Source organism: Tribolium madens, unplaced genomic scaffold, assembly GCF_015345945.1.
Source record: "Tribolium madens isolate multiple individuals breed KSU strain unplaced genomic scaffold, Tmad_KSU_1.1 Scaffold_3;HRSCAF=73;Tcas5.2_LG2, whole genome shotgun sequence".
Taxonomy (NCBI): Eukaryota; Metazoa; Arthropoda; class Insecta; order Coleoptera; family Tenebrionidae; genus Tribolium; species Tribolium madens.
This window is the reverse complement of record NW_025401006.1, coordinates 9666430-9694073: the sequence shown is the minus strand read 5'-3', so window position 1 is coordinate 9694073 and position 27644 is coordinate 9666430. Positions and strand designations below refer to the sequence as shown.

General features: G+C 31.7%; 1 protein-coding gene across 5 annotated transcripts in view; it reads left to right on the top strand.

Moving 5' to 3' along the window:
- LOC123006935 (tolloid-like protein 2) overlaps positions 1-27644 on the top strand; it is a 61205-nt gene that overhangs the window by 16991 nt on the left and 16570 nt on the right. For 4 of the 5 annotated variants that reach the window (XM_044401879.1, XM_044401883.1, XM_044401881.1 and 1 more), the window contains exons 3-6: positions 7847-7942; positions 21720-21897; positions 24824-24850; positions 26463-26674. In XM_044401879.1, the coding sequence (XP_044257814.1) occupies positions 7855-7942; positions 21720-21897; positions 24824-24850; positions 26463-26674 (505 nt within the window). In that variant the 5' untranslated portion in view covers positions 7847-7854. The remainder of the gene's footprint in view (positions 1-7846; positions 7943-21719; positions 21898-24823; positions 24851-26462; positions 26675-27644) is intronic. The other variant, XM_044401880.1, reaches the window with a different exon arrangement.

The window sequence follows — 27644 nt, the reverse complement described above, 5'->3', positions numbered from 1 at the left end:
GTCGTCAATAGCAACATATGAGTCATATTTTTTGACAATTTTCACATATTTTTTTGTAATAATTTTTTTACACGAAGACGAGTTGAATACAACATTTTATCCTTTGAATTAGACTCAACAAGGATTAAAATTGCTATAAATCTGTTAAAAATAATCTGACGTTTCGTATTGAAAAATCTTAAACAGTTGCCAACATTTCTATACACAGAAAAACCGTAAATTTGGACAGTGTCGAACAATACAATTATTTTTTTAAATAACGCTATTTTGTGAGTATTTTTCATTGGTTATAAAATTGCCACTAGTTATATGTTGCAATAGAATTTGAACTGTACGAATAAATATAACGAGCACTTAAATACTAATCTAATAAAACGCACACTTTTTCTCGCATAAAATTCCAAATAAAAATAATTTTATCTTTTGTGTTAAAGTTGCTTATGAACTGCGAGGTTATAAAACTGGAATTTGTCGATGACACTATTTTAATAATGATCAGTTTTAACTGGTGATCAATAATGTAACGGCTCTTTGTTAGTTTGCAAAGTATTCTATTGTATGTGTAAAAGTACGACGAGTTTCTTTTTATTGGTTAGAAGATAATCTGTATTAGAGCTCTGGAGTTACCTTGAAACGTCGATCTCTAACCCAAACAACTTTATTATTCGTTCTTTTTATTCCAACTTGGCTGTTACATCTTTTTTATTGTCTAGACAAATAGCGAGTATCTGCATTGTAGCTGGTGCGTTTTTCAAGTTCTTTTCTGTTGTCTTTTCTCGTAAATATTCCCGCCGAAGACACTGTCAAGCCATACCATTATTTAAAGTGCTTCCAAAAATATGCATTTTCCTTTGAAATTCCCCATTTCAAACCTCGAAGATTCAATCAGCGGAACGCAGCCTCTTTTAAAAATACTTTAAATTTAATAGAATCAACGACAAGTTGCTTTGATTAAAAATCAAGAAGCGTGCCCGGGAATTCGGTAATTGAATTTATCACTTCGATTTGCTAGAAGAGGAGGATGTTGGGATCACTTGTAAATAAGAGGTATCCCTATAATCCCGCTCTTTGTGCTTCTGGCTGCGACGTCCTGCGACGTGCTTTTTAAACGGTGCAGGGTATTAATGCAGGCTTTTTGAATAACGGTCTACCTGCGTGCTCGCCCGAAATTAATTAACCCCATAATTGTATTCATAGCTTTATTTGTTACACGAGTTCGGTCAACATTCGCGCGCAAATCTCTGATAAAAGCGAGCTTCCGGCTACAGCTTTCTTGACACTGAACCAAATAAGCGATGAATGTTTTATTACGGTCATTAATACGGTTTTAGGAGCAGGAAAACCGATCATTTGCGAGAAAAATTACACGGCTAAAAGCACTCGTGCTTGGTTTATCGTGCAAAAAACACGACACGGGAGTGCCTGCATACAAATACAAACGGAATTAGCAAATTAACTAACGAATGTTTAGCTAGTCTAGGCTGGTTGTGCAACTTGAGCAAAAACAGCACAAACATCATTATTACAGACTAAAGTCAAGTTTGAAGGTTGTTACTAAAACACCAATATTGCGTTTTTAACCTTAATTAGTTATTAGTAGCCAACTTTTCTAGTTACGTATAAAATTAGTGTGCTCGGTGTAGTGTGAATTTAAAAGCTGTTGTAATTTGGAAAATAAGCGGAATCATATTGGCATCGTTGTTGCTTTACCGCTGCTTGCCAACAAATTGCTAGTTTAGGGTTGAGATTCGCTAATTAAGTTTTTTCAGTATTGGCCTTGTAGCAGGAAGTTTGGCTTTGTAATCCTGCGACAAAAGGGGAAGCTTCCGATGAATTTATACAAAAATAATTAAGTTTGGTGTCGTTGCGATCGTTTTTCTTTTAACGGCTGTTTCATTAAAAAATATCGTTTCAATGTTTGAAAGTAATTTCCCTTATGATAAAGGGACAAAATTAAAACGTCAGGGCAAAGATTGATGCTTATAATAAAGTAAAAGAATATACACCCATGTGATATTTAAGCGGCAATTTTTCCACTGTTAAAAACACTTTTCAGCCGGTTCCGCAAACTTCATAAATGTTTTATTAGAGCGTGCTTAGCAATCACGTTTTCTTCATTCCTGGAGGTCGAAAGAAATTTCGCCAGATCCGAGAATTTCCGTTTCTTATCAATTCATATTTAAACTGCTTGGATAGTCGAGTTTAATTAGAATTGAGAAAATCTAACAGGGGTCTTTCTTAACTTCACTTTTGGGGTAATATATTGAGGTGTTGGCAATGGTTCAAATCGTAAATTAGTTCCTTAATAGAAATGTTCATCCGTAATGACGGATTCTTCAAAAGTTGATGCTTATCTACTAATTATCACGCGAACACTTGCTAATCTCGCCAACTCAACCTGACAAAATGATAAGAATCTTAACTACTTAAATAAATTCCTAACAAATATGATTGGAAATAACTTTTAATTTTTTCTTTTAACTGTATTTTATATTCTGCTTTGTGCGAGTGCATTCAAGTACAACTGGAAAAGTTTCTTATTTTTCTAATATTACATTTTACAGTTATTGTGTTGACAGGAAAATAACTTTAACAGTGTTGCCAACGAAACGATTTTCAAAGCTATTCAAGACGAACTTTAGACATGTCATTGCTTAGGTATGTAGGTCAATTCAAATTGCTAAAAAATAAAACTCTGGAAAAATCGACTTATATTGTTGATTCTGAATAAACTATTGAACTTTAAAATAAATTATTTTTATTGCCTAAGCCATAAACTCCATTATTTTTAAAGATATGACAATAATTCTTGGAACAAAATTGAACAATTTCTTGTCATCTATTGTTTGGCATAGATGCTCAATCAATTTTGCTTCCTGTTTCACCGGAAGTAACATAATTTTAGTTTTTGTAATGTAACATCCTGTATATTTTATTATTTTTGGATTCTTCATTAAATTGTCTTTCAAAAAGCTCACTTACTATTATTTATGACTACCTTTTAATTTTAGGCAATTTGAAAATTATACTAAATAAAGTGGGCTGTGGGAAGAATAGAACATTTTTATTTATTGTATCTAAGACAAGCAAACAATTGATAAAAAAAAACTGTTCAACTTTGGGCAAAAAAAGTATTGTAACGTTTTTAAAATAATGAAATTATGGCTTGGGGCGTTTTTTATAATACAGCCTGTATATAACAAAATATTATTAAAGTAGATTGTCTTTATTTTTTAACTAGCAACTATGTAAAATATACTCTGGGTAAAGGTTGCGTAAAAACAGGGGTTGTTTTGGCAATATTTACCGAAATTTTTTAGTGTGTAAAACTCGATGCTATTTATTTTTTCTGGATGAAATTTGTATCTAAACAGACTTTTTCTTTCACTTGAAATTTGCATGTCGGCTGTTTTTCCTTGGCAATCATTTAAGAAAATATTTACATAAAAACTTGCAGCCGTCATTGGCAATCAGCGATGGAAAAGGCGCCTTCTAACAAGACGTATCGGAAAAACAAACTATAAACAACAAACATTTGTTGCGGCAATAAAACGCTCGCTTTTTGTTAAGCTCGTCACATCTTTCGAAGAGTGAACATGGATCGACAGCTTTCGCTAATTTAAAACATAAAGGCATCATTAGCCAAGGCCGAGATAACAGATCTCGACTACATATAAAGTGCATTACCGGCCGTAACCGTATCAGAGTTGGCGGTGAATGGCCCAAATGGGGCGTGGTAGAGCGTCGCGGCGCCGGCGCCACTATCAGACAAAGAGAGCGACCTACTAATGATACACTACCACATTAACACCGCTTCCATCGTGGGTCATCACCCCGATGCATCCGAATTGGTTTCACCCGAAAAAAGAACTCTTCTTCTGCTTTGTTTAACCTAACAACTATAGTCACCTGTCAAATGTTCTACACGCTGGTAAAGATTAAGGATTTTGGAAAGCCTTCAACAATACACTTATTATGTCAAATCTAGAACAACCGTGAAAGATGGTTTCAGCGTTACCACTTTCTTATTTTATTTATTATAGAGCAGAACTGCACTCTATTCAATTTTAAATCCAACTTTGGAATACTATACTAACTAGTTCTGCAGGAAGTAAAGCAAATCTACACACAAACTTTTAATAACATTTACATTTGTACGAATTTTATGTCTGCAAAATATGATCAAACTTTAATATTTTAGACCAACTTTTAATTATGTATTATACTAGGTATTCAATTTGGGCCATTTCTTGAGATGTGTCATAAAGAGGGCCGAGTTGAAAAAGCTTCTAAGTGGGTTCTAAAAAATTTAATTACATTACTGTCCATAAAGCGGAAAGGGGTATCATTATTTGGTTGCAGTTTATTTATTTTAATTAAGGTTGTAAAATTTAGTGACCATCCGATTTGCTAGTGTATGCTATAAACGAGAAACTTTTAATTCAGTCTTTTCGCTTGAATTTCTTCTAACATGTGATAAAAAAGTGAAATAAAAAAGATTATACGAGCTGTGAAATATTTATTTATACTTGTAGTTTATTGGCGCTTATTTTACAAATGGATTACTATTAAAAGTAATAATTTTCTTGAACATAATCTTTAAAAAGTGTTAAAATGTAACAGACACTTCGTTTCTCTTATAATTTTATTATGTACATACTTTTTATCTCCAATTTTTATTGCCACTTTAAACTTTTTAACGGCGTACACGATACAATCTCTTGATTTAATAAAACCAGCTGGTTTTATCTGCAATCAGTTTTCTATCACCTAAAAACCAATTATTTATCAATGAATATATTTAACTGTCAAGTCTAACAGCACTTTGCCACAATTTCCTGTTAAGTAATTAATTTTGAAGTATGGTGAATTCCATTCTATTAAAACCGATCAATCGGTCGATGAGTCTTTTGTGATTTTAAATTAATTGTTACCGAATGAATTGCTTTATCACCAACGAATCAATTTTGAATTTTGCCAAGTGTGGCATATTTGATTTTTCATTCAGCCAATACAAAAACATGTTAATTTCAAGCCGCTCTGACTCAAAATTGAAATTTGATGCGGTAAGTAGTTTTTGTCACATTGCATATGACGGCCGCCGGGAAATAGAGGGTCAGCAGAAGTAATTATCAAATTAACACTCTATTTACTGTGTTTTTTTACATATTACTTTGAACGATTTTGGGTTGGTATCGTAAGTTACTATCCCGGCGCATCCACCATTTGTTGAATTCTCTATTTGGGTACTTTTGTCGCAAAAATTCTGTTTTATTCAATTTGAGGACATTTGAAACAAGTTGAAAAATGTGTTTTTGTTATTAATTTAAATTCAGGGCTAATGACTTTTGCTATTCATCGGTTGTAATTCCCTGATGGTTAGGCAACCAAGTAAACGCGTCGAAGCGTGCGATGTTTACGATTCGGGTGTACACAGCCGCGATATCTTCGCCAAGAGGTGTGGTCCGAACAAAAAGTGGTGGCACGAATCAAGAGATGGCGCGAGGTATGTTATACAAGAGTACCACCTCTCGGGATTCCGCCAAACTTGATAAACCTTATTGATCTACGAGGAGTCGGAGACGTCCTTTTAAAGGACGTTTTGCAGGATCGGATTTACGGTTTTTTCTCTTATCTGTGATGGTTACGCCCATCACCACCTGCAAATCGTAAACATAAAAATTTCGCTTCTTGCTTAGTTGACACCCGATAAAGCGGCTTTATTAATATTTTTATTGATATGGATGTTCTTTTTTCTAATGATTAAAGAGTTGTCAGATGATAAATGACCCAATTAAATCTCTTGGAACACTAAATTATTCTGACATTGCATTAGATTTGAGTAATACAATTATTTTTGTTAGGCGAGAAACACGTAAATGCACGTCTCTTCAATTTTCTTGTATTAATGTATTGTCGATTTTCTTTGTCTTCTTGCATTAAGTCTTTAATGAAAACTCTTCGTTTCTCGAATTAAAATCACTTCTACTGTCAATCTTATTTTCGTCATCTTCGTATCTCTTTGCTGACAGTATTTACACCAAAGTTTTATTTTCCTTGTGAGTTAAAAGTTTCATGTTCGTAATTGACAAAGTTTCTTTGCCCTAACACTATTAGTTTGCAGGTTAGAAAATTGTTAGATAAAACTTGGCTATCAGTTTTATTTCAGTGGAAAGTTTGCTTTCTTTGTTTTACGAACTTTTGAAACTTAGTTATCAAAATAAATCCTGGGATTTAAAAAGAAAGTACCTTCACTCATTTTCAAATGGAGCCGGTAATTTTATTTTATGGCACTAATTTTATTAATGCTCTAACTTTTCAAAAACTGTTTCACTTTGAACGCTTTAAATCAAAGGAGAATCTGTCTCTATTGTAAAGAGACATTACTTAATTACTTTAAAAGGAGCATTTTTTTGACAATCATTAAATAGAGTCACAAGGGTAAAAGGTAAAATATTACATTTTAAATAATTCTATTTTAGGAAATAAGGCCATGATTTGCATTACTCTAGCTACCCTGAAAGTAGTTAAAACTAAACTTTCAAGTATTTCTGAGATAAAAACTTGTCTGCTTGCTTGATATTTATGTAAATTACTCGGTTATCAGTGCGGATAAGCAACACGCAAACACACAATCTATCAAAGTAACTAAAATGTAACACTATATAAATGGCAAATACTGGTAAAATCTTGATCTTCTCGTTGAGTTTGTAGACTCAAACGAATAAAGTCGATTTGCTGAAAATTGTATTTTACTGTTTTAAACTATTCTTTAAAATACGTAAATATACGATTCAACAGAATCATTATTTTAACGAAAAACGTTTATGTATTTTTTTAGTTTGAAATCAATAATATTAAAATTTATATTAAGTTAGACTAATTGAAGAAAGTGATTTTCACATGTAAACCACTAGGTCGAAACTCTAAAATTTATGTAGAACTGGAATTGGCTTATTAACAGGAATTAGCTTTACTTGTTTAGTGGTCACGAAGATGATTACTATTCAATCTATTAATTAGATGACAACATGAATGTCAGATATCACGGACATTGTCTAATTGTTAACTAAACAACTACTAAATCTAATGTACCAGCCTATTAGAGAGAACAGAAACGGTTAAAATTAATGTAATTTAGATTCTGGAAAAGTATTAAAATTAGTGGAATTGTAACTATAATATATTATGTATAGTGATACATCTCGTAATTGTTGTCTCTGTTTGATGCCTTCAATCTTCATATATATTATTAAAAATCTTTAAACAACTCATGTCAATCTCAACTTAATTAATTTGGAAGAGTGTTAAAATTATAATTTGATTTTTCTATTTGCAATTTTACACATTTTATACTTTTAAATTTTGTATTCGAGCAATCAATTTTATTTTTAAGTGTTTGTCTAAACAAATCTAATTTATTTCAAGTCGTACAAGACATGCAACACTTGAATAGGTACACCCCAAACTTAAAATTTACGATCTTTTGTTTCAAATAGAAATCTAGTTTATATATTGTTTTGGAGTTGAAATTGAACTCTCGATTGTCCAATATTTATGTTGTTTCGGATGCTGCAGATGGTGTCGATGTGATAATTCACGTCGTCGAGGACGTGTCTTTGTGTCCTTTTTAATTTAATTTCGTAATGTATTAAAAATGTGGTTTGTTCACGTTTTGATTGCACAGTTGGTTGAAATGTTAATGCATAAATTATACGGAAATACGTTGCGCACCCTATTGATTGAAATTAATAGCTGTAAAAACTGTCTTCTGTCCAATTCGGTATAAATTAATTGATAAATTATGAGTGTTGGCAACATGTAATGTTTTGTGGACGTTTTTCAGGACACAGTATGGCCCCAGCACACCGGCACACCTCAGGGAGAAGTCTTGTTCTGTCGATCCTCTGCCTCCAAGCTATATGTCTTCAGGTTACCAGTGGTAAGAATACATTCACAAAATATTTTAATAATTGTAAAAAATAACTAATGGTGAAATAAATATCATAATATACAGGATGTTTACACAAAATTGCGCACTTCCGTGACACTGTGTCATCGGGCGGTGCCCTAGACAACAAGAAAAATGTTAAAAAAATCTATCTCTAAAAATTCCGAAGTTATGAGAGTTTAAATTTTGCACTATGACTCTATTTATTTCTGTTGGAAAAATAATTTTCCAAGTTTTTTGCTACAGGCAATTAGAAGAGGAAACAAAGAAGCTGTATCCTAAATTGTAATTCTGTTTAGTGTTATTTGTGGCTTTTGTTGACAAATTTTTTGTACCTTTAGTCAATAATTATAAAAAAAACATGTACAAGATTATCAGTATCATTAAATAGACTTAAAAAAATGTCAAATGTCGAAAATAAATGTTAAAATTTTTGATAGAATTTTAAATATTTTTTCAGTACTCTGGAGGATCATCAGTATCATTAAATAGATTTTAAAAAGTGTCAAATGTCAAAAAATAAATGTTAAAATTGTTGACAGAATTTTTTAAACATTTTTTCAGTACTCTGGGGGACTGCCCAATGTTAAGGAAGTGCGCGATTTTTTGAACACCTTGTATATTTATTACGCACACTCCTGTAAATTAACTATGGGATACAGAACATCATTTTTTCAGTTATTGTATGAATATTTAAAAATTATATGAGATATTATTTGTTTTTATAATTAATAATTTTCATAAAAAATACTAATATTAAATAAAATATTAGTTATTATCAACTGCTTTAAACGATAATCTTGCAACTCAAGTTTTATGGTAAAAATGGTGTATGCGCCGGGAAAACTGCATATGTGTGTTAGTTTGCATTATATTTAATCAATTTTAGCTAAATTTTTAGTTAAAGACGTCATTTTTATCAAAAGAAAAGAAGTTGATGGTAATTATTGTAACTATATCTGTTGTACTAGAAATTAAATTTATATTTCGAATGCTTAAAATTTAGTGAAAATGATGGATGCGCCGATACAGTTTTTTTTTTAAATTTTGTAGTTTGAATCACTGAAAAGATATCAACACGTCTTTTTTTTCAAAATAAGAATAATTACATGGATAATACTTACCAGTGGGTAGCTACAATAGTACTTGAGATTACGTTTAACATTTTAAGTAAAAAAAAAAATATGAAAAACTGGAAATGTTTTTAAAACGATCTTACAGTGTGACATATCCTGATGTCTATTCTCGGTTATCCTTATCCTGCGTATTCCTTTCATCAGCCTTTTAACCCGTTCATCATTTCACTTCCTCAAGAGTCCGTTTATGTGCGCATCTGATAGTAATTACACTCAAGATTTCCTTTTGCGGCTACGAAAGCGCGTTTCCCGACTGGGTTTGCAGGATTACAAGCGTGAATTTGCAAGAACAGATACTGGCGTAACTATAGTTTATATCGTATCGCGGACGTCGGTTTCGACCTTAAGAGACTTGTTAAAGCGCCGTCACGCCATCTCCTGTATACGTTGAATTCGAGAAGATTGCACGCCACTTCTTCCACTGTCATCATAAATTTCGTTCAAGATAGTTCTAATCATACGACGCCCTATTGTCGACGGCTTTGAACTAATTGCCCGATGCAATCTGCAAGACTTGATTCAGGATTTATAGGCCGAGATTGCTTCTGGAAAAACGTCAAAGACAAGGGAAGGGAAAGAAAGAAATTTTCTTGGTATTAATTCGATTTGTGTACTCAAAACAATGTGATAAAGTTAATATTCATGAACTGCAAGGACATATTTCGTGACCCTTGTTGTTCATAGTCATAGTGTATGTAAACGATTTACCTAAACATATTGGATAAGCAAGACTGTATCTCTATATAGACAACAGATCACTGCTTTGTAAGTCTAATGATATCAAGAAAAGGGGTGGGACAAAGTAAACCCGGAGGCTGTTGAATAGAACGCTTGTAATAAGCTTAGATCGTGTAAATCTCTTAACGGAAATATCTCGCACCTTTTTAATCGAATATTAGAAAGCAACAAGATCTTTAATGTATCTTGGTAAAGATGTCATACAATTGCACAGTTACTACTGACTCAATTTATCCTAATTTTGACCTTAATTCTGGTGACGATAGTGTTAGAGGAATAAAGATTATATTTTTAACACTGGATTAGACATATTTTATAACATAATTTTCTAAAAAAAGTAGACGCAAAACTATGAGTAAATGACTTTTCATTATTATCATTATATTTTGATATTTGTTGTTTTTACTTTACATTTAAATTTAATTTGTCTTTTATAAAAAAAAATATTCAAAGAATTTTATTTTATATCATAATTATTTCTATTTTTGTTTTTAGTAAAAAATTAGTATTTATATTTTGATAATTATTGTTAGGTTAGTTAATTTTTTGACACAATTTTTTACACAATTGTGTTCATCTATAGGTTTTTTATTGAATCATTATTTAATTATTTTTAGTTAGTATGTTTTTTATTTTTAGTGAAGGCGGACATATTGATATTTATATACGGGGAGAATGATTTAATTATTAAGGTAGCAACAACACACAGAGTTCAACAATATTAAAAAAGAACAGGCAAATAAGCGGATATTTTCATATTTATAGTTGTTGCCGTTTATGTTTATTATAATTTATAAGCTTTTAAACAGCTCTATTTAAAGCAAAACCATTAATTGTTATATGTATATATTAATTTTACGGACAGATAAATGCGTGTTATTAAATGAAACACACTTTGGATTATAAAACGATTAAAAACAGGATAGATGGGTGTAGTGGTTTAATCAAATAAAAATAACCCACATTTGTCTAACAGATTCATTTACTGATTTAATAAAATTATTTAAGTAAACGCATTTTTTATTATTATAACATCTACTGTAATCAAAAATTTATAATTTGACATTTTTTGAATATAAGTATTAGAAATTACTTTGTAACCAAAATTTTTTGAATAATTGACTTTTCTGTGCAAGCCATAAAAGTACTCTAACCTGTCTTTGACTCAAAAACTGTTTAAAAAGTTGGAAACAAACATATGCGTACACTGGCGGACACGGTTTTGGACAATTTGTCATTCGACGGACATAAAAATGTAAAAGGAGCCTTAGGCAACGGTTTTTGTAAATTTTATCTTGATAGCTAAAGAAAAAATTACAAAAAATCAAAATAATTTGTTGAAGTTAAATAAAAACACATATTATTATTATTATTGTTTCGGAAAATTGACAGCAAAAATAAATTTCAACTAACTTTCAAATTTTAGTTTCAAACGTCAATCATAATAAAAGTTAATTATTTGTTGTGACATTTATGGGAATATCTGCAATCTAAACTTGAAATTGTTTCCTATTAGCTATTTCTTGATTATATTATCAAAGTACACGCATATATATGCACATCACATCCGAGTATATGTGTACTTTCGTGTATTATTTGGGTCAGAAAATTGAAGCACAAGTTTCTGGAAAGTTATGCAATTAGAAATGTACAGTTGCGATCGTTGAAAACTATGACACTTTGACAAATTTAAAATTTTCTCATTGTATAATGCTCTTAAACGTCAAATTTCTAAAATATCATTTAAATAATACGCGTCAGTTTTGTAGAGTAGAAAACTTTATTTAAAAACAATGAACATAAATTTTGTAGAAAAAAATAACTAATATTTTAATTCAGCACCATTCGAAAAATTGAAACTCACATTGCCATCCTTGATTAAAGCTTAATTTACACTTATATTTGCAAAAGTAATTTTATAAAAGTGTTTGTAAATTGTTTTTCTTTTATTCAGCAACAATTTCCTCTACAACTTTTAAATCTTACGCTAAACTATGTAACTACTCTTAGCCAACAAAGTTATTTTTAGATGTGGGTGTAAATTAACTTATTTGACATTACGCATCATTACAAACGTGTTTTTTATTATTATCTAATGATTATTATTTTTAATGAACTATTAGGTAAATGTGAATTAGTTTCTTATTGAATTTTGAATTGAGGTCCAACATTTAATAAAAACTGGTTGATAACTTTATGGCTTTATTTCGAAGGCCGATGCTAAAGAAGAAGTCTAGATGTCATAAAGCCTCACTTAATCAGCTCAAATCAACTCAAAGCGCCCTGTTTTTCTCCCGTTGGGCCTGACTTCCGCTCTATCCTATGTAGCGTAACGTCGTATTTTATCTTGTCTCATCGGCAGTGTTGGTATTTGATTTTGATGGTTTATTGCCGAATCAGCTGTCCAACGTAAGCCCTAGCTCGGATTTTTGATCGTCCCGGCAGCGTCGTCACCGTCGGCCCCTTGTAAGTTCGGCCAAGGGCCGTCGAATCAATATTTCATCCCTGCGAGGGCGCGCGGGTAGCTGGCGTGGCGGTGGCACTCCGCCGCCGCCAGTGAGCGCCCAACCAACACGCAACATGGTGGCCGTCGCGATTTGCTGCATCCTCGTGCTACTCGCCGTGTTCATAGTCATCATCATCGTCGTCGGCCAGAGCATCGGCGGCCCCAGGTCCTAAGAGACCAGCACCGAGTCTTCCCGTCCTCGCGCGATGTCTTTCACTAGGACTAGTGATGCTCACTGTCGAGATGGTGTTGTGATATAGAGACGTATTTGTATAAATGTTAATGTCGTCGTCGTATCTGTGTTAACCGATCTAGTGGCTTACCTCTTAGGACGTCTAGAATATCGACAATAGAAGACGAGTACCTCGAGGAATTATCACCGTAGACCATGTACCAAAGGAGATTTTTCGTCGTTTGTAAATTTTATATTTGTATTCAATGACGAGCAACAAATAAAACTATTTTATAGTATCTCCAGAGTGTTTTTATTCCTCTTTTGTGGACAAGGACACAATAAGCGATTATTTTTATACCAACCTTTGTCCCATGTGATTCCAATTCAATTATTCCTAGATGCCACACTATCGATTTTACAAAAATTGGTTTATTAACTCAAACGTTAAAGTTTCACTTCGAATGAACATCACAAAATCACGTGACTCTGTCACAACATTTTAAGAAATCATAAACACAATTTTTTAATCTTCTAATGATGTACATACTATATTATTCAGGGTGTTCCATTTTTATTGTTACAAATTTTACCAAGTGATAGAATATTCAATTTTAAGATAAAAGTTTCCTATAAACATGTATCAAAAAATGTTACGTAAGCCAGATAGGGGAGCTACATCCTCTGAAAGGGGTGCTGCTGGAGGTGACGGCCATATTGCTCGTCTCGATCTTTAAATTTTTGTATTATTAACTTTGATGTTGTTTTTACAATTTTTTAGTATTTTATATCTGTTTTTGTAGTTAAATTATTGAATAAAATTTAATTAATTTATTAGTGGATTGTGTTTTTATTTTTGTAAGTGTAATGTTTGTGAAGGTAAATGGAACACTGAGTAGCATTTTCTGTTTTTATTAGATCAACGAGATATTGCGTAAAACTAATTTCCTTATGCCGAATCCGCATGCAGAATTATTTTCAGCCCCGTCATTTTACAATACTGTCCTACGATTTTCCTTGTGTTGATACCGTCTCGGTAAATGTTATATTATATAATTTATGTTAATAAACTAAAAGCAAAAGGAATGGTAAATATAAATAAACTAATTTTGTCTGAAATGATAAGTGGAAAGTCATTATCAGTAGTTTCGTGTAAATATGTAGATATTTATTCATTATAACTGAATTAAATGGTAAATAAGTTTCTCAAATTATGACAAAAGTGAAAGATAACATTTTTCAAAAGTGACTAACGTTTTAAATCGTCATTTTTTTACAACAGTTCAATACCTTTATAATTAAAAAAAACATGTGTTTATTCATTTAGTTTCTAGATTTTCAGATTGCATTACTCGAAACATGCATCAGTTATTCAATTTAAAGTTACATTAAATTCAGCAAATTACAAACGTTGTTTTTGTGACCAAATAACAATATTTCTTTGAAATTTAAAATTTGTTAACTCTGTAAATATTTTTGGTGGATGCGCCGGGAAAACAGTGATTTTACTTATTTTGTATTGCCTAAAAGTAAAAAATACAACCAGTAAAGAAAACAACAACCTAACAAAAAATGAGTGGGGTATTGTAATATTCCCAACCCTTTCACCCCGCAAAGCGATGAGTATTTTTTTCTGTATTTAAAATCGGATTTGCGTTCTCACGAGCTACAGTATTATTAACATTGGGAAAAAACTCTCCTAAAAGTGTGTAGGGTCGCAATAAAGTTATCAAACATCCAATCTTTTCTTTAGAAATTTTAAATAAAAAATATGTAATTAATATTCCTTTTATAATATTAATTGTATACAGTTTTTATTACAAATTTAATATTTAATTTTAAGATAAAAGTTTCCTATGAATATGTATCGAAAGGGGTGCATTTTTTAATGAATCTTTTCCAATATTTCAGAAACCACCGTGGATAAAATTACAAAATTTGGTACAACTAATAACCTTTATATATCCAAACAAATTCAAAGATAAAATGTCGAAATTTTTACTCAAAAGCGTTCTAAACTGCGGGAGAGGTCTCTTGCGTTTTTTCGATACAACTTACCGTTTTTGAGTAAAATCAGTTTACAATTTGTCTTACAGACCATAAAGAGAAAAAAATATTAAAAATTAAATTTGTTTCACCGTTTCAGACACTCGTAATTAAAAATTTAGACAACTGATCTTTGAATTCGTTCAGGTGTTTAAAAGTAATCAGCTGTACCAACTTTTGTAATTTTATCAGGGGGTGCAGATCGCTTACGTAACATTTTTTGATACATGTTCTTAGGAAACTTTTGTCTTAAAATTGAATATTCTATCACCTGTTTAACAACAATAAAAACGGAACATCTTGATCATAAAATGTTCATAAACGTTCAATCTTTGCATTATTATTTATCAAGTTTTATCTGATGATAAATGTTCACCAAATGATGAACACTGTGAAAACATTACAAGCTAAACTTTCTGTTAGGTTATTGGCATCCATTAGCTTAGTCAAAGGTAAAATCAACAACGCCTGCCCTTTTATACACTTTCATATAGGTACTACTGAGGAACCAATGTAAATGTAGGGTGCACAAGGTTTTCTATTAATTGGTACAAAGACCGAATAAACGCTTAAAAAATATTATACAAAAAGGTATTAAAAACAAAATTGAAATGTATTAGTATCTAACATTGTTGAATTTATTGCAAGGCAACAGGTTGTTGTAACAGATAAACTATAGACTGTTTTTGTATGTTATTACCCATAGGATAACGTATATTTTTATTAAAGCAATTTAGTTTCAGTTTAGTGGACGGTCATAAACTAATTGTTTTTTCTCCTTTCAAATACAGTACAGTAAATCGCAAAAAGTCGAGTGCTGTAACATTTTATTTTAAGGAAAATAGTGTATCAAATTTGGCTTCAAAAATAAATTTTTCTCTAAACCACGGCAAAATGAGCGCTTTTTATTATTTTTTTATTAACATATTTTAAGTAATTAATCGGTTTTATAATTTTACATTTTGTTGTAAAACTAATTTAACTAACTCTTGCAGGCATGGTTCGTTTTACTAGTATGTTTCTCATATTTCTTATTTATACTTACAAAATATTTATCTTGTACTGCATAAAAACTTGTTATTTGAAATTTGAACGATTTCTATCAGAGATGTTTACATTGTATGAAAAATTGGTTTTTACATTAGGAATGTTCCAAGGTTCATATTAATCTAAACATCGGCCATATATTTCAACAGTTCGACATATAATTTATTAGAGCTTTTACGAGCATTATTACAAATGTTACGGTCATTATTACATTTGATCCAGATTAATATAATCATTATAGGCTTATTTAAAGTGTGGCATAAACCTGGATAAATGGTGCGATTAATTTAACATTCATGTAAGTTTTGAAACAGTTACAATTAATAACAACTATATATAGTTACGAGAATTACACACGGTTTTGTAAATGTAACAAAAATATGATTAGTGGAGTTGAGAAAATAAACTGAGAATTTTACTGCAACAAACGAGGGTGAACAATGTGGTTAAATATAACTAATCAATGACTTAAAATGGGTGGAAATGCGAGGTTAAAAAGATTTGTTCTGTTCAGTCTAATACCTTGTGAATAATTTGTGATCATCAAATACAATCTAATTTAACTATTATTTACCTGTCTAGTGAAATTGTAGTTTCAGAAATAACATGAATAACAAACTGGATATGAAAGTCATACTGAATTCAATTCCTCTGACGAATAAATTGGAAATTTGACATCAGATGTCTTTTAGTGTTTTTCTTTAGGGTTTTCGGTGCCATAAAAGGGTTTCTTTCAAAGTTTCATATCAAATGCTTGTTTTCATGAATGTTTTGAAACGAAAAAGATTAGAATTTTTCAAGTAGATATTTAACCATTTACATGTCAAATATATATTCTTATTAGTTATCATAAAAATACGGTAAAAATAATTTTTTACATTCCTAATTCTTGTATTACATGTAATGCCATCACGAAAATCGCATATCAGAATAAATTATCGATTTATTAATATGAATCACGAAAGGAGAATTTGACGAATTTCTAAAAAAATGGTTTGAATTAAAACCATTTTGTATGGTACCAGTCGGTCTTTTGTCGTGTCAATTCATTTAGTTTTTAAAAATAGACAAATGTGTTTTATCAATGAAAATATATTAATTATTACACAAATACTAATACACAGTGTGGTTTCATATCCTAAAATAAAACCTAATTATTTTTTTATAAGTTTTTTTAATAGACTGGTATTTAGTTTGAGCTGGCAAACGCAATTAATTTATTCTGCTCTAATAATATTAAAAATCCATTGTGTGCAATATGAAAAGGGAGATACAATCGCAGCAAAGTATTCAACTGAACAAAATCGACTGAAACCATTTCATGAAAATAATTAACTTGAGCGAGTCCCAACCGAAATTGTTTCACCGAACAATAGCCACACTCTAACTCTAATCTAATCTATCCTACATCATGCGCAAAATTTGTATTGAAATAGTTTCTAAAATCTTTTATATCCGGTCAACTAAATTTAAAACTTTGCTTAAAAAATAATTTACTTTATCTAATGTTATTAATTTGTGTCAGAGTCCCATGGGTCCGGTAATTGCCGTAATTAATTATAAATCAGTGTGCGATGATTCCGTGTCCACTTGCCCAGAAAGAGATAAGGCCAGTGTAGGTGCGGGGATTTCGGGTGTTGCCTCCCGGAAAGGGTCTGAATCACTCTTAGATTTTCCAATATCGAAGCGATGTTGTTTGCATTGGAAATTTCCTAGGGGTAGCATGTGAATCAACTTCAAGCAAAGTCCTGCCACCTCCGAACTTATGACTTTGGAAACTGGCATGAAAAATTTGACACACGCCTCTTGCATTTTGCCATCAAATCTCATTAAAATCAATCGATTGCCAAATTAACGCCGGAATTCTATTTCGGGTGTGCGTGTAACTAAATTAAGTGATACAATCGCGTGATAACTTTTTCATGGGCGTTCAAATTAATTGATCCAAGTGAGATATGTTTTTTGGGAGATTTGACAGTGGTATTGATAAATAAACCGCGATTAATTCGGGGGAAATTAGATGAGACTGCGTCTGAAAGTATTTGTAAAAGTATTAAATTGATACAGTTGGAAAGTTCGTTATCTTTAAAGATAAATTAGATGAAATTAATCAACGCCAGGATTTGCTAAATATATAATCCTCATTTCTCTACGCCTGTATCAAAAACGACGAGAGATAAAGCGAGATGGAGACAAATAGACGAACGCTTTGAAAAGACATAAAATTGTCCAATCAAAGTGCCAATCAATCCTGTAGATCAATCGAATTTTACCAAAGGAAATTGTCTCAACTTTTAGTTATTTGCTCAGCTGACGGCGACTTAAAGCAGGGGTGCACTCTAGGTGCCTATTAGAAAAGTAAATGTCACTGATACATGCAAATAACTATTATTACTTCCAAATCATTATTTATTTAAGGTTATTTTGTGTTTTTTTACAATTTTCAAGTCATCTAGAATTATTTTTATAAAATAGTGGAACTACAAAAATGGTGGATGCGCCGGGTAAAAATTTATAAATAATTACAGTAAATTTAGAATTCTTAAAAAAATAGTATGTACAAGTAAATATAAATTAAACATCAAATATTAAGAGTTTTTTTATACAAAACTAAATCTGATATGCTATAAGCGTTGCTGGATTTTTCTCAATTTGTTATAAATTTTAAATATTGTTTATACAGAGTGCGCCAGAACTCGCTCCCCAGAGAAAAATTCCATATAAGGCAAGATACCAGGCACATGGAAAAAATGTTAAAAAAATTTTATCTTTACAAATTTCGAAGTTATGAGGGTTTAAAGTTTGCACTTTGACACTATTTATTTCTGTTGAAAAAATAATTTTCCAAATTTTGTTGCTATAGGCTATTAAAAGAGGAAACAAGGAAGCTGTATCCTAAATTGTAACTCACTCTGTTTAATGTTATTTGTGGCTTTTATTGGCAAAATTTTTGTCCCTTTACTAAATAATTGTAAAAAAACATATACAAGATCATCAGTATCATTAAATAGATATAAAAATGTCAAAAAATATAATAAAAATAATTGTATTTTAATGCGACAATTGTCTTTCACCAAAGCCGACCTACCCACTATCTTCCTGAACATTACAACGATAAATTATAACTATTTCTGACATTACCCTATTATATAACTATTATTTGCACCCTACTTATTACATTAACTACCAGCAATTCTAAGCTTGTTATTTCACTGAAATAAACATAATAACACAAAAGCGATGAAATAATACTCAACGTATCTATAAAATGGTTGCTGGAAAGTTAAAACTACTGAATGAAAAGCGCTCATATTTTTCACAAAAGCTCGTTACTTGAAACGGCAAATAACTAATTAAAAGTACGTTTAGAATTAATCTGGAAAAAAGTGACCTGTTTCCGTCGATAAATTTAAAGAACATTTTAAACTTTTTGAACATTTATTTTGTAATATTCAGTTGAAAACGGCTATAAACAAAACAAAACTTGTGAAGAGTAATAAATAAGAAGCGAAGACGATTGTTAAGAAATGTGAGATTTGAGGAAATATCTGCAGACAGTATACACAGTTGCCATAGGTATTCGAGGCGTTAAAGATCGCCATCTTGAGGAAATTGTCTGGGTAAACGCATTTCTGCTCTACATCAGCACATTCAAGAGGAATGCTCTTCATCCTGAAAATTACTTAAATATATCGAATAGCTCGCAACGCGGAAGCTTTAAAGTACAAGCGCTCAAGTGGCCCTCTGGTGTTTGGTTGCGAAAGTAATTCGCTCGTCTGTCGCCTTAAAACCCGATCATTTCTGTTCTATATTTAAAATATCAGTCACCCCTCCAACACGTGACCCGATTACACCCTTGAACACTGACAGGGTATACATGAAACTCCTATATTGCTTCTTGCTACATCCCGGAATTTCAATGAGTTGAACCACTATAATTAAAACGATTTTGCAACGACAACAGTCGCTTTGAAATTGCTTTATCATCATGGTAGTCTTTCCGCAGTCAACACTACAAAGCGATAATAAGCCGAGCTGAAAAAAATTAAATATACCTCGAAAGGGAATCTAAAGTCGAAAGTTTTGGAACATCTTTAAATCGCCATTTATTTCCGACAAAGCAATTTTATTTTACATGACATAAAACGCAAAAGTTTTCTTGTTAAAACGTATTAAAAGTTTAAATGAATTTAAGTCTGCATGCAAATCTTTTGTTTCGAGATATTCACACCTAGTAAAATTATGCAAGGAATAAGCGGTATTAAAGCGGACGAAAAACTTTTCTTCATCTACTAGAAGCATATTCCAGAGATAAAAATTTCATTTTTTACAATTAAAAAGCGAGGACAAAGACAAATGGAACTGTTTGTTACGGGAATGATGAATAGGGTTTCTGAATAGTCTTTTATGTACGATTACATGCAAGAGACGTTACGTATTATTTTTTATTAAAACACATAATGGATGTAGCAATACAATTATACGTGTGGATATTTATTGTGTAAAAACTAGAAAAAAATTGGCCTGATTGAAAATATCACATATTACTTCTAATAAGTTAATATAAATGTAATCTTACTAGAAATGGCCCTTTTTAATTAAACTTTTAATTGCGATATCTTTGTTTCACATCAATCAATAAATTCCGGCTTTCTAGACACAAAGAACATATTGAATACATTTCTAACAGCTCATCTGTTTTTGACTATTTTCTTAAAAGAGAAAAAAATATAGAAAATCTGGTAATACGATATCTGATAAAATTGTTTGCCTCACAGTTGCGTAATTTTATAATTTGCTGTATAATGCACTTTAATGAAATAAATAAATAACTCTGTCAAATTAAATCCCACCACAAATGCAGAGCACTCAACATTTGCATTATTATATGAATAATTGAACTTCAGTAAATATTTTGCAGTAATAATTACCGCGAATAGTAATTTTAATAGTTTTTTTAATAGTCTTAATAATAATCTTTTTTTTTAAACAGTAAGTAATATTAAAGTCAACTCCACAAATCGATAAATTTTATTTGGTCAAGTTGGGACATGTTTCGGCACCCTTGCGCCATCACATCAGAACGTTCTCCAAAAAAAAAGTCTTCAGCTTCACTGACCTCGTCCTTTTACTTTTTTACAGAGGAATAATGTTTAAATCCTATTCCTTCTGTATATTTTTCCATTGGTTATAATCAGGAAAAATTTTTAACAGTGAACATTTCAATTTTTTAATCTTGTAAATTTTTATTTTAAAGTGTAACAATTTTCTGCTGATGATGGCGCAAGGGTGCAGAAACATGTCCCAACTTGAATAAATAAAATTTATCGATTTGTGGAGTCGACTTTAATATTACTGACTGTTTAAACTATATAACATCCACTTTGGGACGAAAATGGATCGACTTCTACAATTTTAATAGTAATCATCAAACAATGTGACAAATTTCGTCAATGTTGCTTTGAGATTAAAACAAAAAGTCTCATTAGTTTCACCCGAAGTCTCACAAATGTACCATCTCGTTTCTTCTTCCACGAATGAATATATATTTTTTTTTTATTAAGTACGTTTGAAAGGTCAAACTATCACTTCGATCTGATTTTGTTGAAAGCAGTTTAAAAAAATGTTTTTTTCCATCAAAGTTAAACTCGTTATTCTATTCTTAAATTCCCATATGTGAAAGTGTCAAAATCATATCAATAAAAGTCGTTAGTGAGAAAAATTTATGTATAGCAAACTACCGGAATAATAACGAACGAGACTTTTATACTTTTCATACAATGTTACATTCCCATGGCGTGCGTCCAGAATGGCCATTGATCGTTTACAATGGCATCGGTCCAAAACACTTAAATGCAACTTACAATAATTCTCCCAGATATAATCTCCTTCATCATGCAAATGAAATTTGCCCAAAGTTAAGGTGCATTAGTGTGAAAATATTATCTCTGGGGTCCGATTAATGGCCGGAAAGTACATTCCTTAACTTTGTCAGTTAATAAATTAGAAAATGACCATTGCTTAACCGGAAGTCTTGTATTGATCACGTTGTACTGAATTATTTCGCTGTTTTACCTATTACCTGAATGATTATTGATTTAACCAATCCGTTCATTGTTCTAGAGTGTGACCAGACATTCGTAAGCAGACCAGGAGGTCCTATGAACGGCACCTTCCAAGCACCAGAGTTCGTCAATCTTCGAGGACACTCGCGCCAGTGCATTTACACTTTCTTGGCTGGTCTTGGCCAGCGTGTCGAAATCGTTTTCACTTCGTTCAACCTCAGAGGGGCACCACCTGAGTACGTAAACCCCAACTCACCCAAAACTGTGAGGTTTACAATGTCGTAATTTGAAAGTACAGTTGGGTGGAGCAACACTTAAAACCTTTTCTTTCCATCCAATTGTACTAATCGTGCTCTATTTTTACGAAACTTTAAAATAGAGCATTAAGGTAATGATTGTGAACACCAACACCGCCCTATGGAGTGGTCTAGGCTGTAGGCTGTACTGAATTGTAACTTATTGGGCTTCTAATCGTAGTTGTTGGTGTAGCAACACAAGGCATTTGTATTTGTGGTTGTGCCATGGTAATCGGTAATATAGGACGGTTTGTAAATGTTAAAGAGTTTACAAGACTAAGAAACGTCTGAGTGAAAGGGAAACGAGAAGCTTTTGATGCAAAAATTGTTTTTATGCTTTAGCCCAGTCAAATTAGACAAATCGGTGGAAAAAAATCCTAGAGAGTTGGATTTTTTTAAACGCTTTTTTTATACTTGGATAGACATATATCAAAAGTCCCCGAAGGTATGGGGCGAGCTCGAGGAGGGGGAGGGGGTTAAAGGTGTCTTTTTTTGTTTTTTTGCTTATATATATTTTTTATCACTCCTATCTTCTTAAAAAAATTAAAGCTTACAAAATTTCCTACAAAAATGGTCCTTTGCATTTTTGTTATAGGACTAACCGTAAGCGAGTTATAGGACAGAAAAGAAACATCATTTAAAAAAATGTGCTTTATCTGCATTTAAAACAGAATTAGTCTTGTAATTTTAAAAAAAAACTGACAGTAAATTGATTTTACTGGGTCCAATACTTCATTAAAGGAAGGGGGAGTCACGAGGGTCTATAAATACAAACTCATCGTTTATGTAATTTATGTAGAATTTTCTGTAGAAGTCTATTTCTGCATCAAAATTTCCTACAAAAATGGTCCTATTCATTTTTGTCGTAGGACTAACCGTAGGCTTCAAAAGTTTGGAGCTACATAAAATTGCATTAAAAATCATTTGAAACACATTTCATTAGTATATGGTAAGTATGTATACCAGGTGAATAAAAAGCATTGGAACCAAACGTTTTTTGTTTAAACTATTTATTTTTTGAAAAAACTAATTGATGAGTGATAAAGTACTATAAAAATGTGATGATTTAACAAGAATAAAATTTTTCGAAATTTCCTTTTGTTTTTGAGTTCTACAAAAAAAAATATTTTTTTAAATGGCAACCCACTATAAAATCATTTTTCTCATAAAAGCTATACTCTAAGGATTACAACAATCTGCTTTATATTTAATTTTTTCAAAACAAATTTTTCACATAAATTGCAATTTTGCAATTGCAACAAAACAAAATTTCGTTCTGAAAATACGATCACATTTTTTATATTACTTTAATTTATGTTAATTATTATTTTCTGGAGGCAAATGATCAAAAATAAAACCGCTGGGTTCCATAATTTATATTCACCCTGTATGTGTAGCTGGTCTGGCTGAAAGGTGACTCGGGTGTAAACATTTAAACGGAGATATAAATAAAATTTTGGATGAAAGAGAGAATCAATCTGTAAGGGAGTTAAATGGGGTGTAAATGTTTAAACAAAGATATAAACATAACATTCTTTAGAGGTGTAAAGGGGCACTAAAATCAGATTTTTCGAAAATTAGTTTTTAAGGGAATAAAACGGTGTACACATTTAAAGGTATATAAAAACATTAAATTTAGAAAATATTATCCTTAGAGAGTGTAGAAGTGCACTTTTCAAATTTTAATTAAATAAAATAGAGTTTAAACGCTTAAAAACAAAATTAGAAACATGAAATTTCGAATTTTGAGAGTGTAGAAGTACACTGAGACGACACTTTATGAAAATCAACATTTAATATTTATCCATAAACATAGCCCATGCGAAGAACGAGACGACTATAACTGAATCCTATACATAACATAGGTAATTATCTAGCTTTATAGAGTACGTAAGCCTATGGAATGGTTTTGTGAACGGGCTTTTTCCCATTTTATATCATAAATACACGTGGACAAAATCGCAGGCAAATGCTAGTTCAGCATATAAGAATAACTCGGAAGACCTAATAGACCCTCGTGGCACCCTCTAATAAACTGTTGGATCTAATACATTCAATTTACTGTAAGCTTTATTCAAATCATCGATATTAACTCATCTATTTATTAATATTGTACTGAACAAGACTGTAATTCGGTTTTCAATGTTTAAGTTGAAGACGAAGTTGCAGCATATGAGGACGACTCGGAAGACTTTACAGACTCTATAATGAAGTGTTGCACCCAATAAATTCAATTTGCTTTCAGTTTTTTCGAATCACAAGATTAATACTGTTTTAAATGCAGATAAAGCACATTTTTTTAAATGATGTTTTCTTGTCAGCCTTATAACTCACTTATGGTGAGTCCTATAACAAAATGCAAAGGACCATTTTTGTAGGAAAGGCTTTAATTTTGATAAGCAGGCAAAAACCGTTAGGAATAATAGTTTCCGAGATATAAGCAAAAAAACAAAAAAAGGCACCTTTAGCCCCCTTCCTCTCCTCGAGCTCGCCCCCCACTTTCGGAGACTTTTGATATTTGTCTACCCAAGAATAAAGAAAGCGTTTAAAAATTCTCTAGGATTTTTTGACTTTGACTATTCTTGTTTCCCGATGTGTCATCTAAAACCGTTGCAGTTGAGCATTAAATCTCCTTCGATTTATTCTCGAGGGCGCCTTGTTGCCATTTCCGGTGCATTTGGCGCAATTTGTCTGTTAAATCTCAGTATAATGCATCACAAAGATTGAGTACATCGAAAGCTTGCCGTTAGCCGTTTACGTGCAGAGTGCGTGGTAGAAGTGCGTTGCACGTGCGGATTGCCAGTGGCGTGGCACGTGCCGTTGACTGATCGTTCTTGTGTTGCCGTTGCCGTTGCCGCTGCCACAGTGGAGCTGCCGTGGGAGACCTCCCTGCGTGAGTACCACCTGAACTACTCACTGGTTCGATGTTTGCTTTTCTTAGTTTGCACTATAGCATTGCTTTTTCTTCTCGACACATCTATCTCTCTATATATGTGCTTTTTTGCAATTTTTAATGCCGTTTGTAAAACAGGTAGGTGGAATACAAGACAGGCAGATGGCAAAGTTGTGATTAAGTTACAGTTTGAAACGACTTTTCACAAAAGTTCTTATTGAAAACACTAAACTTTGAACTATAGCTGACCCTGGGTTGACCTTTTCTTGGGTTATGGATGAACAAAGAGAAGACCGAAAGATTTATGTTCGACACTACGATATCATTTAATGAGTAAATATTCTACAAACTGGCATTTCCAAATTTCAACAAAAAAATTGAAAAGATTCAGCTTTGCTTGCAAGTTTTTATTTACAGAATAATAAAATAATTAAAGAGGTATCAAATAAACTGCAAACTAAATTCCTGAATGTAAAACGAAACTTCTTCACATCTCACCACTTCATTATTTTTCATAAATTCCTTCTTAAAACAAATAATAAAATTTTATTATAAAACGTGACCTCTTTTAAATTCACTCAATTTGCATCGTAAATTGAAAAGAAAAAAATGCATGAGACCTGGATTTTTTTTCTTTTTAGCTTTTATGTTGCTTTAATTAGATTTTTCATTTTCCTAAATTCTCAATTGGTATCGTATGACTCTTTTATTGGATTTGGTATGTATTGTGCACGATGTTTACATGTGTCATACTGAATCAATGTTCAATATTTTATTGTGGTGCATGAACGGTAGTATCGTATTGTAATATAAACTTAATTCGATAAGTACTTTTAATCTCAAATTTTATGGTCTTTCAATTCAATTATTGCTTTACAAAACTATTTTATTGTAGATAGATTAGTACCTACATTAACCATGTTCAAAACATTTTTATCTCTTCTTTCATAACTAACATTTATTTATTCACTTTATTTTTTTCTAAAATATTTAGGTAGCTTTTGATGAGTACATGTTTGCACTTTTGTTTTTTGTATTTCTGTCTTTGGTGTTTTCTACAAAACATGAGCTATAGAGTTATTTATGTAGTTTTTGAATTCTATGAGCTTATATAATGTTCGTAATTACATATAATTATTTGGTTTTAATATGTATATTTCTCGAGTTAATTATTTTGGTTTTGTGTAAAAACGTTTTGAATTAATTACTCACTCTAGGAAATTAATGACCAGTTTTATTATTGGAGCAGGCCTCGTTTATTTCTTTTATTATTTAGGAAACAAATTGATCAACAACTTTATAAATAGATCGCCGATGTAACGAAAAAATATGTGGCAAAAAGTTTATTTTTAGCGGTATCACGACACGATCATCTGTTTAGATAGCCGCAACGATTATTGACAGGTAATCAGTTACGATGAAATATAACATAATGGTCGTCCAATATTTTCTCACATGCAATAAGTGAATTAATAATAGAATGAAATATTGTCAAATTTCGTCAGATTAAATTTTATGATAAATTGATTTTTTGCATGTGCATGCTGTATGGCTTTCTTGGCAAATCTTGGGCTTGAGTTTGATGGATTTTGATTGTGTTTTTTTTGTGCAGCTGTGTCCATGAGTACATGGATGTATATTCCGAAGTGGTCCAACCCGACGCCGCCGAGCTGATCAACTCTCCGTTTGGTGGTCGGTACTGTGGGCCGATTCGACCCAGAAGAAGGGTGTCTTTATACCGCGCCATCGCGCTCGCCTTCTACACCGACAAGAACGTCTCGACGAGTGACCTCTTCACCGGCAGATACGCATTTATCAATGACTGTAAGTGGAGTCGGAAGCTCTTTGTTTGGCCGATCTAATTCCTCGAGCTTTTGTCTTTTCCGCTGCGATTAATCACGAAAAACGCGTTTCTTTCGTTGGGGGAAAGATGGCGAAATGAAAAAAGTGGGATACATTCTTTGTGGGTAGATTGGAGGTCGATTGCTTTTGTGTGCACAGGCATCTGATTTTCTTTGTGTTTTTAATGATGTCACTTAGGAGACGTCGTGGAATATATACAAATTTATGCTTTGGCACGCAAAAACTCAACAGGATGTGGAAAAAATTATAGAGGACGCGGTGGCGGATGATTATTGTGAGACGAGAAAATTGCGCCACAAAGGAGAATAAAAGACCAACATTATCAAATTATAGGGATAATAATACAACCACAGTAGGACGAGAATGTACAGAAAAAAGGACTAAGTAGTTTTATTTTCCGCTCATGATATACTTTCTTCAAATAGTATTTCAAATAGCTTTCATTTATTGTTATACTTCCACGTACATGCAAAATACACATAAAAAAATTAAAATGCGTGTATAACGAAGAATTTGTTTAATATATTTTTTTATTTTAAGTGAAATGAAATACAAATTAGACCAATCAACAGCCGTTATCAAATATAGTGTTACAAACAAAGTGCCAAGATTTATTTTACTTTTCATTACACAGGGCGACAAAAAAATTGACAAATTGACAAATTATATATCATTTTGTTCGTCTCAGTGAGATAAATCAAATGCACCAAAAAAAAATTCAATAAACACTTTGGACTAAATAATTTTTTTCTGATTTAAATGAATTTAAAGTACTTTAACTTCAATAACTATTATGCCGATTTCTTTCAAATAAAGACCATTCTAAAGGGATGGACTTGTCCTTTAGAATAATATGCAATTGAAATTTAATATTAGCGAACTTTTCATCGAACAGTGTTCGAAGAAGTTCGAAGTAAATCGAAATAATCTA